Here is a 12,641-nt window from a genome sequence, read left to right as displayed (position 1 = left end):
TGTCCAAACTGAGGCCCGTAGGCTGCATGCAGCCCACTGTGGCTATGAATGTGGCTCAATACAAAATCATAAATTTACTTAAAACGTTATGAGATTTTATTTTGTGATTAGGTGTCGCAATGTATTTAGCTTGCGACCCAAGACAACTCTTCTTCCAGTGTGGTGCAGAGAGGCCAAATGGTTGCACACTTCTGCTTCTGATTCAATAGGTCTGGGGAGGGGTCTGAAGATGCATTTCTAACAAGGTCCCCACTGATGCTGATGCTGCTATTCCCAGCATCACATTTTGAGAATCACATGCCTAGACAACTAAATGTATTTATCATTTTGGGTGTCCTTCAATCAGGCCTTCTTAAATTTTAATGTGCATATGTATCACCTGGAGATACCTTTAACTGGTCCTGATTCAATAGGCCGGGGAGGCTTCAAAGAGCTGGTTTCTAACCAGCTCTCAGGTGATGCCAGTGCTGCTGCTTTGAGAAGCAGGGATTGGAAGAATAGCCATATGCTGTCCTTTCCTTGGGTAGCTCTTTGTTTTTGTGAACTATAATAATGCTACATGAAATAAACTTGCCAGGTTTAAGCAGATGAACAGTATATACCTTACAATGGGTAGTGGATGGGGACCCTGCAGGTTATGTGGTTATTCTGGGAAACAAAACCAGAGCCCAGCATGGCCCGAATTAGATCCAAAGAGTAAATAAATGGTTGAGACTTGAGGCATAATATCTGGAGTAAAGTTTTCCACTGTGATCTCTTAACTGTATGTTTCCAGGTTCTGAAATGAATGTTTCTTAGGTCTTGTGATGAACCAGAATCAGTTCTTTTTAAAAATATATATATACATTTTATTGTCGACCCTATTACAGATGTTCACCATTCTTCTGTTCCTCCCCCATTTACACCCAGAGTAGATTCTTATAGGAATTCTAAATTTATTCTTTTAAATCAATAAAGTTGTGTTTTGTATTTCTTTTCTTAGCTTCTCAACAAATTAATGTAGACTTGATTGTATCAACTTTAGGGCTTTATTCTGTATATTTTATACTTATTACCTAGAAGGATTACTGAAAACAAAATAAACATTCCATAAAACTAATTTTTAAATTATTCTCTTGGCAGATCACTGACAACATTGGGGTTGGTTATATCGTCACTGGCTGACCAGGCAGCTGGCAAGGGTAAAAATAAATTTGTGCCTTATCGGGACTCAGTCCTCACTTGGCTTCTTAAGGTAATTCAGCATTCCAGTGCTCTTTTCCAACTAAAAGTTGACTGTGTCAGAGGTGACGGCTGAAAGGTGTGTGCACAGCTAACTAAAAATAGAACAGCTGACAATTTTGTACTATTATCCCAATTGCTAGGAATGGAGAATAAAAACTCATTTCTGTTACTTTTTACCTCATGATAATGCTGTTGATAAACATTATTAACTGTCGTGATATAGAGAGACCACATTTCATCTTGTCATAAAATTATTTGTGAAATATCCATTTCTACACAGCATTTTCTTCACAGAGAATAGTATCACACATGTGTGTTTACTGCTTTTATCATACCCGTTGTCCATGAAATGGGCCTGGTTTCCTAAGATGCTGTTTGAAATGTTTTGCAGGACAACTTGGGAGGCAACAGCCAGACCTCTATGATAGCCACCATTAGCCCAGCAGCAGACAATTATGAAGAGACGCTCTCCACATTACGATATGCAGATCGAGCCAAAAGGATCGTTAACCATGCCATTGTGAATGAGGATCCCAATGCAAAAGTCATCCGGGAACTGCGGGAGGAAGTCGAGAAACTGAGGGAGCAACTCTCGCAGGCTGAGGTAATGTACAGGATAGGGAATATTGTCAGAAATATTGTAATAACTATGCATGATGACAGGTGGGCACTAGTCGTACTGCGGTGAACACTGTGTAAGGTACATAAATGTCTAATCGCTGTGTTGTACACCTGAAACCTGTATAATATTCTAAGTCAACTATAATTTTTAAGTAAATTTAAAAATAAAAATTCAGCCTGGTGTGCCCTATATTTGAAGTTTTCTGACTTCTTGTATCTGAGCAATAAGGACCTGCTTGCTTGCAGTCCTAGGTCATCTCCGTGTGGTTCACCACTTCATTGTTGATTGGCATCTGCTATGTGCTTAGCATTGTGAAGACAACATAATTAAAATCTTCTGTCCTACGATACAGTCAAGGAAGTGGAAAATTAAGAGAGAGTTGCTGCTACCTCCTCACTGTTTGCTGCATTAAATCAGTTGGTCCTTGAGAGCATAGATCTCTTCCACCTGAAAGCCAAAGAACCAGTTGTGATGTTTTTATTAACATTGTAGACTGTATTCACAAAGGGCTCTGCAGTTTTCAGGGAAGAATTGTGTGTCACCTCCTCCTTAAATCATGGAACATGGTATGATCAAGGATAATTTAATGTTAGGAATAATTCAGAAATATTGTATTACCTTTCTCTATATCAGCTCCTGGTAGCAAACAAAATCAATAATTTTGTATTGTTGCCATCTTTCCTTGGCTTTACCTAGACTTTAATAATTGCATCCTCCTCCAAATAGCTGTTGCTTTAGGGAACTTACCAGGCGAGGCACTGTCCCATTTTAAATAGGTGATGTGATGGAGGTATAGCACAAGTTCCTTAGGTTGAGTCACATGTTTCCACATGGCAGGACTTGGGTGTGTACCTCAGGCTTCTGAGTTCACATTCCTTCACACCACCTTCTTCTGAGGGTTGGAAGAGTCCTAAGGGTGGAAAAAATGTAATAGTTGTCATTTTATTGAGCACTTGTGTACCAGCCACTGTTTAAATACTATTTATCTATTGAATTATCTGTGTAATCATGAAAGTTATCAACAGGAGATAAAGAGAAAGGATTGAAGCCAGAGATTTGAATACTCCATTAGTTGGTGGCCCTGGCAGTTGTATTATAATTTTTTGCTTACATGTTTTTCTCTTCTTTCAGAGTGTGAGCTCCTATAGTTCAAGAAGCTATGTTTCATTAAATTTTTTTCATCCCTAACCCCTAGTACAATACTGAATCTGGGAGGTGCTTAGCACAATGCCTTGAGCATCATTAAGTGCTCAATAAATGTTGCCGTTATTATTGTCATAGTTATATCATCAGTCAGTGCATCAAGCGTATTTTTTTTATTGATGCCAAAAAGGGTAGCAAACACCTGAAAAATCAAAATGCTGATACCCTTTGAAGAGAGCCCTAATCCTGGGAGGAAAGTGTAATGCTTCTGGAATTTGTTTAAAGGTAGATGATCTTCTTCTTTCCTCTTGTCTCTGAATCTGCATTTTCACTGTGACCATATAATCTAGGCCAGGTGGGTAGAACAGCACCCGACTACAGGAGAGACGAGCCACAGCAGGTTTTCCTAGAATGTTCACATGTGTTCCCAGCCCTTCATGTCACTTTCAAGCTCTGTTCATACCGTGAGACTCGGCCATGCTCAGCTGGCCTCCAGATCATCGCCGCTTCAGCTTCTTGTCCAAGCTGCACCATCCTTCCTCTTCTCAGGGTTATACTCATGTTATCAGAGGGTGTCAAAGCATATTGTTTCAAATTAAAGGCTTCCTGAAATTTATAAGCTGCATATTATCAGTTTTTAGACCCCTTAGTAATTCTCACTAAAGAAACTCAAAGGGAAATTACTCTTCTTTTAAGCAGATGTCCTGTGTCCAGGTGAATAATAAATACACTAAGTTTGTTCCATTATAAGAAAAGTAGTTGGAGGGGCCCCAATTTAAATTTTAAAATAAGTGAGAATTTTCACCTTTCCTGATAGGTTAATATAACCGGAATGCCTTTATTTGTAATGTGCCTTGATCTCTGTCTTATTGAAAAAGAAATCTTAAAAATAAATAAATAAACAAACAAACAAATAAATAAATAAAAATAAAATGAGAAATGTATGAGAAAATAAGAAAAAGAAGCCTGCTTAAGTAAACTTTTTTCTAACTTTCTATTTTGAAGATGAACTTTAGCATCTTTTAAGTCTTTAAGTGTGAAATTTAAGTATGATGGGTAAAATTACTTTGTAATGATTTGTATCAATTAAATTCAGGGCACTAGTATTTCTTTTTCTCCTTTAAATAGTAGCAGTCATTTTGCCTCTTACATTTCACTGGATTAATAAAGGTCTAAACCCCACACTGACAGTGTGTGAATTAATTGCTTCCAATGGACTATTGATAACTGCTTAAGAAGGACAATAAGTGATTGTATTGTTACATGGTGGAAAAAATTAGAAAATCAGATAGCTCTGGTTTCATTTTAAAGGCTATGAAGGCCCCTGAACTGAAAGAGAAGCTTGAAGAGTCTGAAAAGCTGATAAAAGAGCTAACAGTGACTTGGGAAGAGAAGCTGAGGAAAACAGAAGAAATTGCACAGGTAGCTCGATAATGTAGGCCTAAAATGTTGTGATTCTTTTTCATTTCCTGTCTTTTCTGTGTCATCAGGCACTTGTCATCCTCAGCAAGTCTTTGAGAACTTCCTTCTGAAGAACTAGACTGCAAAAACCAGTTTAGACACTGGCTTTGTGTCTTTATAAACTACAGTGTGGTCTGTATATCTGCTACAAGTGTTCAATAGCACTGAATTTAAGCAGGGATGGTATAGGAAATATTTTAATATTTCCTGTTTATCACATTTAAACAAAAATCTGTTGTGATTTTAAGTTACTTGGCATAGCACATGGCATCCTGATTGCCAGAGAATTTGTAACATACAGAACGCCATAGCTTTTCCAATGTATTTGATTCTTTGGGCATGTTAGAAAATGCTGTGTGAACTTCCCTTGAGATGAAATATAAAGCAAGGACTAATTCTGCACAAGTGTGTGATTATGTGTCTTATGAATCTCTACACTATGCTTTCCATAAACATTTTAAGTTCACTGACCATTTGGAAATAATAGACTACCCTAAACAAGTCACTTGAAAGCAGTGACTGGAACCTAGTCCAGCTGTTTGCTGGACACATACATCCCTAAATTCCTACCCCTCTTACATTGCTTTCTGTTTTTCCTTAGCACTTAGCTGCATTGGAAATTATATATATTTACTCATCTTTTTTTTATAGTCTATCTCCTTCCACTAGAATATAAGTTTTCATGAAAGAGAGGGCCTTGTTTTATTTGCTGTTGCATTCTCAGCCCTAGATCAGTTCCTAGTCATGAGAGAGTGAGTGAATTAATGAATTCAAGGCCTTCTGCAATAGGGACCCAACCTGCTTTCCAGCCCCGTCTCCCACTGCTTTCCCACATTTAGTAGGAGTTCTTGGCACCTGAACTCCTCCAGTATGCCCAGAGTCTTTACTTGGCTTTCCTGTGTCCTTCACATGGAATACTCTGCCTTTATCTTGCTACTCCCTTCATTTCTTCCTGTTGAAATTCTTCTTATGCTTCAGGAACCACCTTAAATGTTAGCTCTTCCTGAAACCTTTCTGGTCTCTTAAGCCATCATGATTCCCCTCCTGTGAAGGCCAAAGCATGTTGTTCCTCAGCAATGGCACAGAGCTCTCCTCTTTTGTCTCCAGTTGTGTAGTCTCCCTCCTCTACTAGATGCTAAGCTCCTTTAGGGCAAGATGGGGTCTGGTTCACTCTTGGTGCTTCCAGAACACTGACCAAAGATGTCACACATTTTAGGCTGTAAATAAACTTGTTCGAGCTCCGTAGAATGTGTAATTTCATTGGCATTGTCCCCAGAAACAGTGACTTACACTTTCCGTGGATACATCTGGTGAGTAGAACAGCAAACAGAGTTCCCAGCTTTTGTCTGCTTTGTGCACAGGAGAGACAACGACAACTCGAAAGTATGGGAATTTCCCTGGAGACATCTGGTATCAAGGTGGGGGATGACAAGTGCTACTTAGTCAACCTGAATGCAGACCCTGCTCTCAATGAACTTCTGGTTTATTATTTAAAGGTAAGAGGGTATATAAACATGTGGTTGCAATCCTGATTCATTCATGTACAATTCGCAATTGAATCTGGGTATCTGTCCCCATGATTTTGCTTTTCATATCCAGCTTAACCCTCCTCAAAAGTAAGAGGATTCATAGTACAGTCAGGTGACTATTGAGAATGAAAACCAGCTATTTTGTATTATCCCGAGGCAGTGCATTTGGGGCTGATTTCCTGTGACCATGAGTATCAGAGGTGCACAAGTAGGCAACTGAGGGTGTCATGTCAATCCCTTGCTGTCACGACAAGAGTTCTGACAGTATATAGGTTCAATCACAAAAATCCTGAGAAGCTATGGAGAGTCTCAGTTATGCTTCTTAGTAATTCTAAGGCAATCTCAAGATCAATATAAGGCTAAAGCAAACTCTTGTGGTACATTAGATAGCTAGGGCTCTTCTGTAACTTATCTCTTTTAAACATACATCCACAGAAAATAACTTTTGGTCCCATAATCACCCATTTACTGTGGAAATGGGATGCCACCAACTATGTTGGATAGCTTATTGCCTCCAGTCCCAAACTTCCACAACCCATTTGCACTCTTTAAAAATGTATCAAGGATTTCAAAGAACTCATATATATCTGAGTTATATCTATCTATATTTACTGTATTAGGTACTAAACCTGAGGCCATTTAAAAATACAAAATTGGCCCTGGTTGGTGTGGCTCAGTGGATTGAGTGCCAGCCTGCTGACCAAAGGGTCACCGGTTTGATTCCCAGTCAAGGCACATTCTTGGGCTGTGGGCCAGGTCCCAATTTGGGAGCATGTGAGAGGCAACCAATCGATGTATCTCTCATACATTGAAGTTTTTCTCCCTCCCTTCCCCTCTGAAAGTAAATAAATAAAATCTTTTTTAAAAAAAAACAAACTTGTACAAATATACAATCCATTAATCTTCAGAGCTATGACATCACACACCATGTAGCCTCTGGAAAGCACTGTATACTTGTGATAAAACGAGAGTGCAAAGGCAAAGAGCATCTTAGTATTTTTATTAGTTTTTACTTCATGAGCCTCTTGAATGGTTCTCAGAGACCCCCACAGGTTCTCAGACCATGTTTTTAGAAATGCTGACATATTTTGTTAGGGGAAAACGAAGACATTTGTTTGGAATAGGGCACCCTGACTGAGGCCATTTTTCATCATATACAAACAACTTCTGATATGGTAGTATGTAAATAGATATTGTATATGTTGGATATTTAAGTAACTGTCAAGGGTTGGGGAGCTAGGGACTTGAAAGCAGCTTGTATAAATGGTCCACACACATAAATCTCAAATAAAGAAAAAGTACCCCCTTGTGAAAGGTCAGATAGACATCTTTTTAAGGATTCTGATCTGCCTAGTGACAGAATATACAAAATGCAATAGAGAATAAGCCAGAATTGAGGCAAGGAGCTTTCTATCCTTCTTTTAATTCTACTTTTTCCAGAGACATTATATAACAAAAATGGCACTTGATTTGTTGAGAGTCCCCTAACACTTAAGATCTGTTCATTCAGAAATGATTAAGGGGAAAGGAATTGTTTCTGAAATCTCACTTTGAAAAACCAGGACTTACACTTTCTCGGTGGAATAGGAAATAACTGTTATCATAATGGTTAAATGACTTTTAGAGCCAAAGAAGTGAAGGACATGAGCAGTGGATTGTATCACCAGGAGTCACGGTCCACATATGTGTGAGGTTTGAAGTCCTTAACATCACGTTAATCTGAACATCATATAACAAAGAGGCTTCTTCTGTGTAATACTAGTATTAGACACTCGGCTATTTTTAACATTTTATAAGTTATGTAGTTTAGCCCTGCCCGGTGTGGCTCAGTGGATTGAGCACCAGTCTGTGAACCAAAAGGTCGCCAGTTTGATTCCTAGTCAGGGCACATGCCTGGGTTGCAGGCCAGTTCCCCAGTGGCGGGTGTGGGAGAGGCAACCACACATTGATGTTTCTCTCCTCTTTCTCCCTCCCTTACCCTCTGTCTAAAAATAAATAAAAATAAAATATTTAAAAGTTACGTATTTTCAAGTATAACTTTCCATGAGACATTTTTAGTGGTTCTTGAATTTATATAATTGTTTTCAAAGCACTTTTGCCGTTAACTCAGGTGGGCCTTAAAAATATCCTGCTAAATAAGTCAAATTGATATTATCATCTTCGTTTTGAAGAAAAAAGAACTTGAGGCTCAGAGAGTGAAATGACTTGCCTGCAGTCACATAAATAATAAGTTGTCAAGTTAAAATTGGAACTCAAGGTATTCTATTGTCAAGTCTGATTTCCTTGAATTTTAAAGCAGTATCTGATCACTGTTGATCAGGGTTACCCACCCCTCCACCCCCCACCAATCCTGTTTTAACATTTTTAAAAAATTTAATGTATTATGGTAAGCTTTTACTTACAGTGCTCCAGATATCTTGCATCTCCTATCTGATTCACTTACTATTGTCATGCATTTGCTGTTCAGTTATTGAAATTGATTGTGATGGAGTTGTAAGTAACTAAGGGCAGTAAGTAAAGGTTTTACTTTCTTTAATACTCTGTTCTAGGACCATACAAGGGTGGGTGCAGACACCTCTCAGGACATCCAGCTCTTTGGTATAGGCATTCAGCCTGAGCACTGTGAAATTGATATTGCATCTGATGGCGATGTTACTCTTACTCCAAAAGAAAATGCAAGGTAAGAAAAGTAGATAGCCTACTTACCAAAGCTTGTGCGCCTAATTTTCCAAAGGAGGAGACTGCCCTCTCTCTTTTTGCTTCAGTTATATCAAAGTTAAGGCTACAAAGATTGCTTTCCTGTTACACAGAGCTGGGTAGCAGCATTTCAAACACCTGCTTTGGGGTAGGCTGATTCTGCTTTGACCAGCACTTTGTTTATCTAAACTTCAATTTCCTCCTGTGGTTAAGTGAAGCTAATGGTAGACAAAACATGCATGTCACTTGGCTCAGTGCCTGACACATAATAAATATTGAATGAAATTAGTTGTTACTCAATGTAATGCATTGTGTAAAAAACAGTTAATCAGGCAACTCTGTTGTTTTGAAAAATTACTAAACCAGGCTGTAATATGTAAAAACTTGAGAATTGACAGAGTAATGTATTTATTTTTAGTACTATTAAATGATGTTTAAATTATTTAATAAACAGGTATACTATTTAAATAAAGTTCTATAATAATATTCATTAGCATACAAATACTGTAATTCAGAACACTCATTTTTATAAGGAAAACATTATACTTATTTTAAATTATTCTGTTAATATTGGCCATATAAATTTCTAAGTACTGAAAAACTTAGACTTAAAATAATAGTGTACCTGATACATGAAAGTTTATAGATCTAGTATTATAGTGATGTTATTATTATTAAAATATTTAATGGTAAAATGATACTATTCCTTAATTTTTACTTATTCGAAGTTCAAATAGTTCTTAGCCTTAAACTGACTGTATTCTCCTCTGTTAGAAGCTTTGGATTTCTTTATACTCTTTTTTTGAAATATAATTAACAAATAAATGTACATATATTTACAGTGTGCAACATGGTGGTTTGATCATATTCTCTTCTAACACTATGTCTCAAAATTATTTTAATCAGCAAATTTTTTCATGCCCAATTTTAATTCCAGTTCCATGTCTTCATCCTACTCTTCTTTTTTCCCCACCCTGCCCAATCTCCAACTTTCCTGGAACCCCAGGGTAGCAGTTCATTCATTCAGTATACTTTGCTCCATGCTCTGCTGGGAATGCCTGGTGGAGGAGAATGTACAGAACAACAGTTACTGTACAGGAAGATAAGTGCTTTTTTTCAAGTGATCTTTAGAGCCTGCAAATCTGATCACTGAGGTAGTGTGGGATATTCATAGGACTGAAAGTGGATATTTATTATATTGTAATGGGAACACAGCAAGTGGCAATGGAGAAGAACAAAATATATTTGAAAATTATTTGAAAGTTAGAAAATTGTAGTCATCTGCTTGGGGACAGAATGGGACTCAATTAGTGAAGAAAACGGGAAGTCAGCAATGATGACAGGTTTTTATCTTGGGAGACTAGATAAACAGTGGTTGCTGCTAAAATGAATAAGGAATACAAGGGGAGGAACCAGTTTGGAGGATGATAGGTCTGAGTGGTAATGAGTTCAGTTTGGGATACTTCGACGTGTCCTTGGGCTGTGAAGCTACACTAAAGATAGAGAGTTGGGCATTAGCCGTGTTGCCTCTCTTGAAAGTGGATTGAGAGTGTGTAGTGTGAAAATTAAACCAATGTTTTTGGGGTGGTCTGAGGAATAGTCCATGAAGGAGGCTGAGATGGGGAGCCAGGGAGTCAGTAGAGGTAACAGGAGGATTATAGTCATGGAAACTAAGGGAAGAGAAAATTTTAAGGAAGGAGAGGTCAGAATAGAAGCTAAAAAGATTTTTTTGTGTTTAGCAATTAGGAAGACGCCAGCAACCGTGGGGTGTTTAGGTACTATATAGTTCTGGGTATGGAAGGAAAAATGCAAAGAAGAGAGAATGTTAGGTGAGGAACTGAGTCAAGAGTCTTGGTTCTGAAGATGGAAATGGGGTTGAGGACATAGTAAGAGAGGGACATGGGGTTAAGAACTATCATTGTTACTTCCTATCTATCCTCAAGTCTACTGATTCTCTCTATAGTACTGTCTTAACCATTCTGTTGAGTTCTTAATTTTAATGTCTCTATTCTTCATTTGTAGAAGTTCAGGAGGCCCATTTTTAGATATGTTCTCTACTGGAAGTCTTGTTTTTACTCCAGTGTATGCCATTAATAATTTTATTTTCACATATTTTATTGTCCTTATTTGAGAATTCTGTTCTTTGGAGTTGTTGGGGCCTCAGTCTGTTTGTTGTATCTGCTGATAAGTTTGCTTTCTAAACAGTTCATGGTTTTTTAGATGCACTCATCTTCAGCAGTTCATCTGTGGGTGTCTTGTGCCTGGGTGAGGGCACATAAATTCCTGCAGAGAGGCTTTATGTTTGCTTGTTCCAAGCATCCCAAGCATGTATCTAACCGGAAATTACTTTTTACGCTAATTTCTTAGCTTAGGTAGAGTACTAAACCAGACAGCTTCCTTAACTTTTTCTTTTTCATTCAGAGTGTACTATAGATGGCAGTGATATGTTCATATGTGTGTTGAGGGGCGTGCACATGGTGTGCATGCATGTGTCTGTATGTATCCCTGGACAGGGTCCTCTAAAGACAGAAATTATCTTGTAATTTAAAGATAAGTAAGAGAGGCAAAGCCTACTGTGTCCCTCTCTCATGTACTCCGGAGCTGCTCTCTGTGTCGCTCTGGAATGGCACTGCCTAGGAGAACATTCTGAGAAAACGGGAAGGTTCCGTGACTGCTAAGACCACTTTGGTGGCCACTGGTGAGGTGCTCTTGAGCACTAAAGTATGGCTAGGGAGCTTGAGGAATTGCACTTTTAAAATTATAATCCTGTATTAAAAATAATGAAGGACACAGAGGGACACATCTCTATTATTGATCATACTGCTATTTCTAGAATTTCTGAAGAGCCTTTTAGATACCTCAGTAAACAGTGGGCAAATATGTTCCTTAGAAAGTGACTAGTGAATGTTTTTTAGGTAGAAATGTATTCCATAAAACTTTCAAAAAAACTCTTTTCATCATCCTTTGGCAAAAACGCATACACATATGTGTATACATATACATAGGTATGTATAGACACACCTATATATTCTGATCTTATGTTCCAGTTTGCAGATGACTACATTAGTTCCTAATGCCAAGTAGATGGGACACAGACTTTTGAAGCTTGAGTTACAATGATGAGAGTCATTTTCAATGGCAAGGATGAAGAGAACATGTTACTGTAAAAATACACACACCAAAGTTTTATCAAGTTTATGTATGACAGATTACAATGATTTAAGAGAGTATTTTCAGAGTACTCTTATGAGTAAAAACTTAGCTACTTGATTTGAAATATTTCTACAAAGGAGTGATTATTTCCATATGTGAGTTCTACTTATTCCATAACTCTGCTTTAGAGTTCTATAAATATTAGGAGCCAGAAAATGATATTATTATATGAGAAAAGTAACTTGTTGAAAAATTAAAACTCAAAATAATACTCATTATTTTTCTCCATTAAACTTCTCCTGACAGTTCTTTAGCAAATTAAATTTCAATTAATTATCCCCCTTATTTTTTTGGTTTTAATATACCAACAAAATTTCATTTTTTAATTAAAGGAAACATTTAAAAAAAAGACCAAAATTTTCAGCACTAAAAATTCCAGAGGACTTTTCCTTTCCCCATAAAAAATGTCAGTGACTGTGCTTTAACTGTGTCAGAGGATCAGTCAGTGAGATCTAATCAGAAAGCTTTTACAGTGGGTTATTCAGGCGACTGACTTCACAGCCCCATGATAGCTGGAAAGCTGTAGTAAAGTTGCAATGTAAGAAATGCTGCCCTATTGAAAGATCACCTACAAATGTCCACAGGGTTAAGTTGCTTCTTCAAGGTTTGTTTCAGACCCGTCAGAGATGCATGGGCCAACCCAAACCCAGAGACGCAGTGCACATTATTTACAGTGCAATAATAAAGACTGTCAGAATTGTCTCCCCCACCCCTAGTTGTTAGTTTTGCTTTACAATATGTTTGGTTACTGT

General features: G+C 37.7%; 1 protein-coding gene across 8 annotated transcripts in view; it reads left to right on the top strand.

The window, feature by feature from the left end:
• KIF13A (kinesin family member 13A) overlaps window positions 1–12,641 on the top strand; it is a 201,556-nt gene that overhangs the window by 140,743 nt on the left and 48,172 nt on the right. For all 8 annotated transcript variants that reach the window (XM_045847011.1, XM_045847009.1, XM_045847010.1 and 5 more), the window contains exons 10-14: window positions 1,123–1,234; window positions 1,616–1,828; window positions 4,301–4,411; window positions 5,812–5,946; window positions 8,529–8,659. In XM_045847011.1, coding sequence (XP_045702967.1) covers window positions 1,123–1,234; window positions 1,616–1,828; window positions 4,301–4,411; window positions 5,812–5,946; window positions 8,529–8,659 — 702 coding nt within the window. The remainder of the gene's footprint in view (window positions 1–1,122; window positions 1,235–1,615; window positions 1,829–4,300; window positions 4,412–5,811; window positions 5,947–8,528; window positions 8,660–12,641) is intronic.

The sequence above is a fragment of the Phyllostomus hastatus genome, unplaced genomic scaffold (assembly GCF_019186645.2).
Source record: "Phyllostomus hastatus isolate PE091 unplaced genomic scaffold, TTU_PhHast_1.1 phas_contig_524, whole genome shotgun sequence".
In the NCBI taxonomy this organism is placed as follows: domain Eukaryota; kingdom Metazoa; phylum Chordata; class Mammalia; order Chiroptera; family Phyllostomidae; genus Phyllostomus; species Phyllostomus hastatus.
This window is presented reverse-complemented; position numbering and strand designations above follow the sequence as displayed.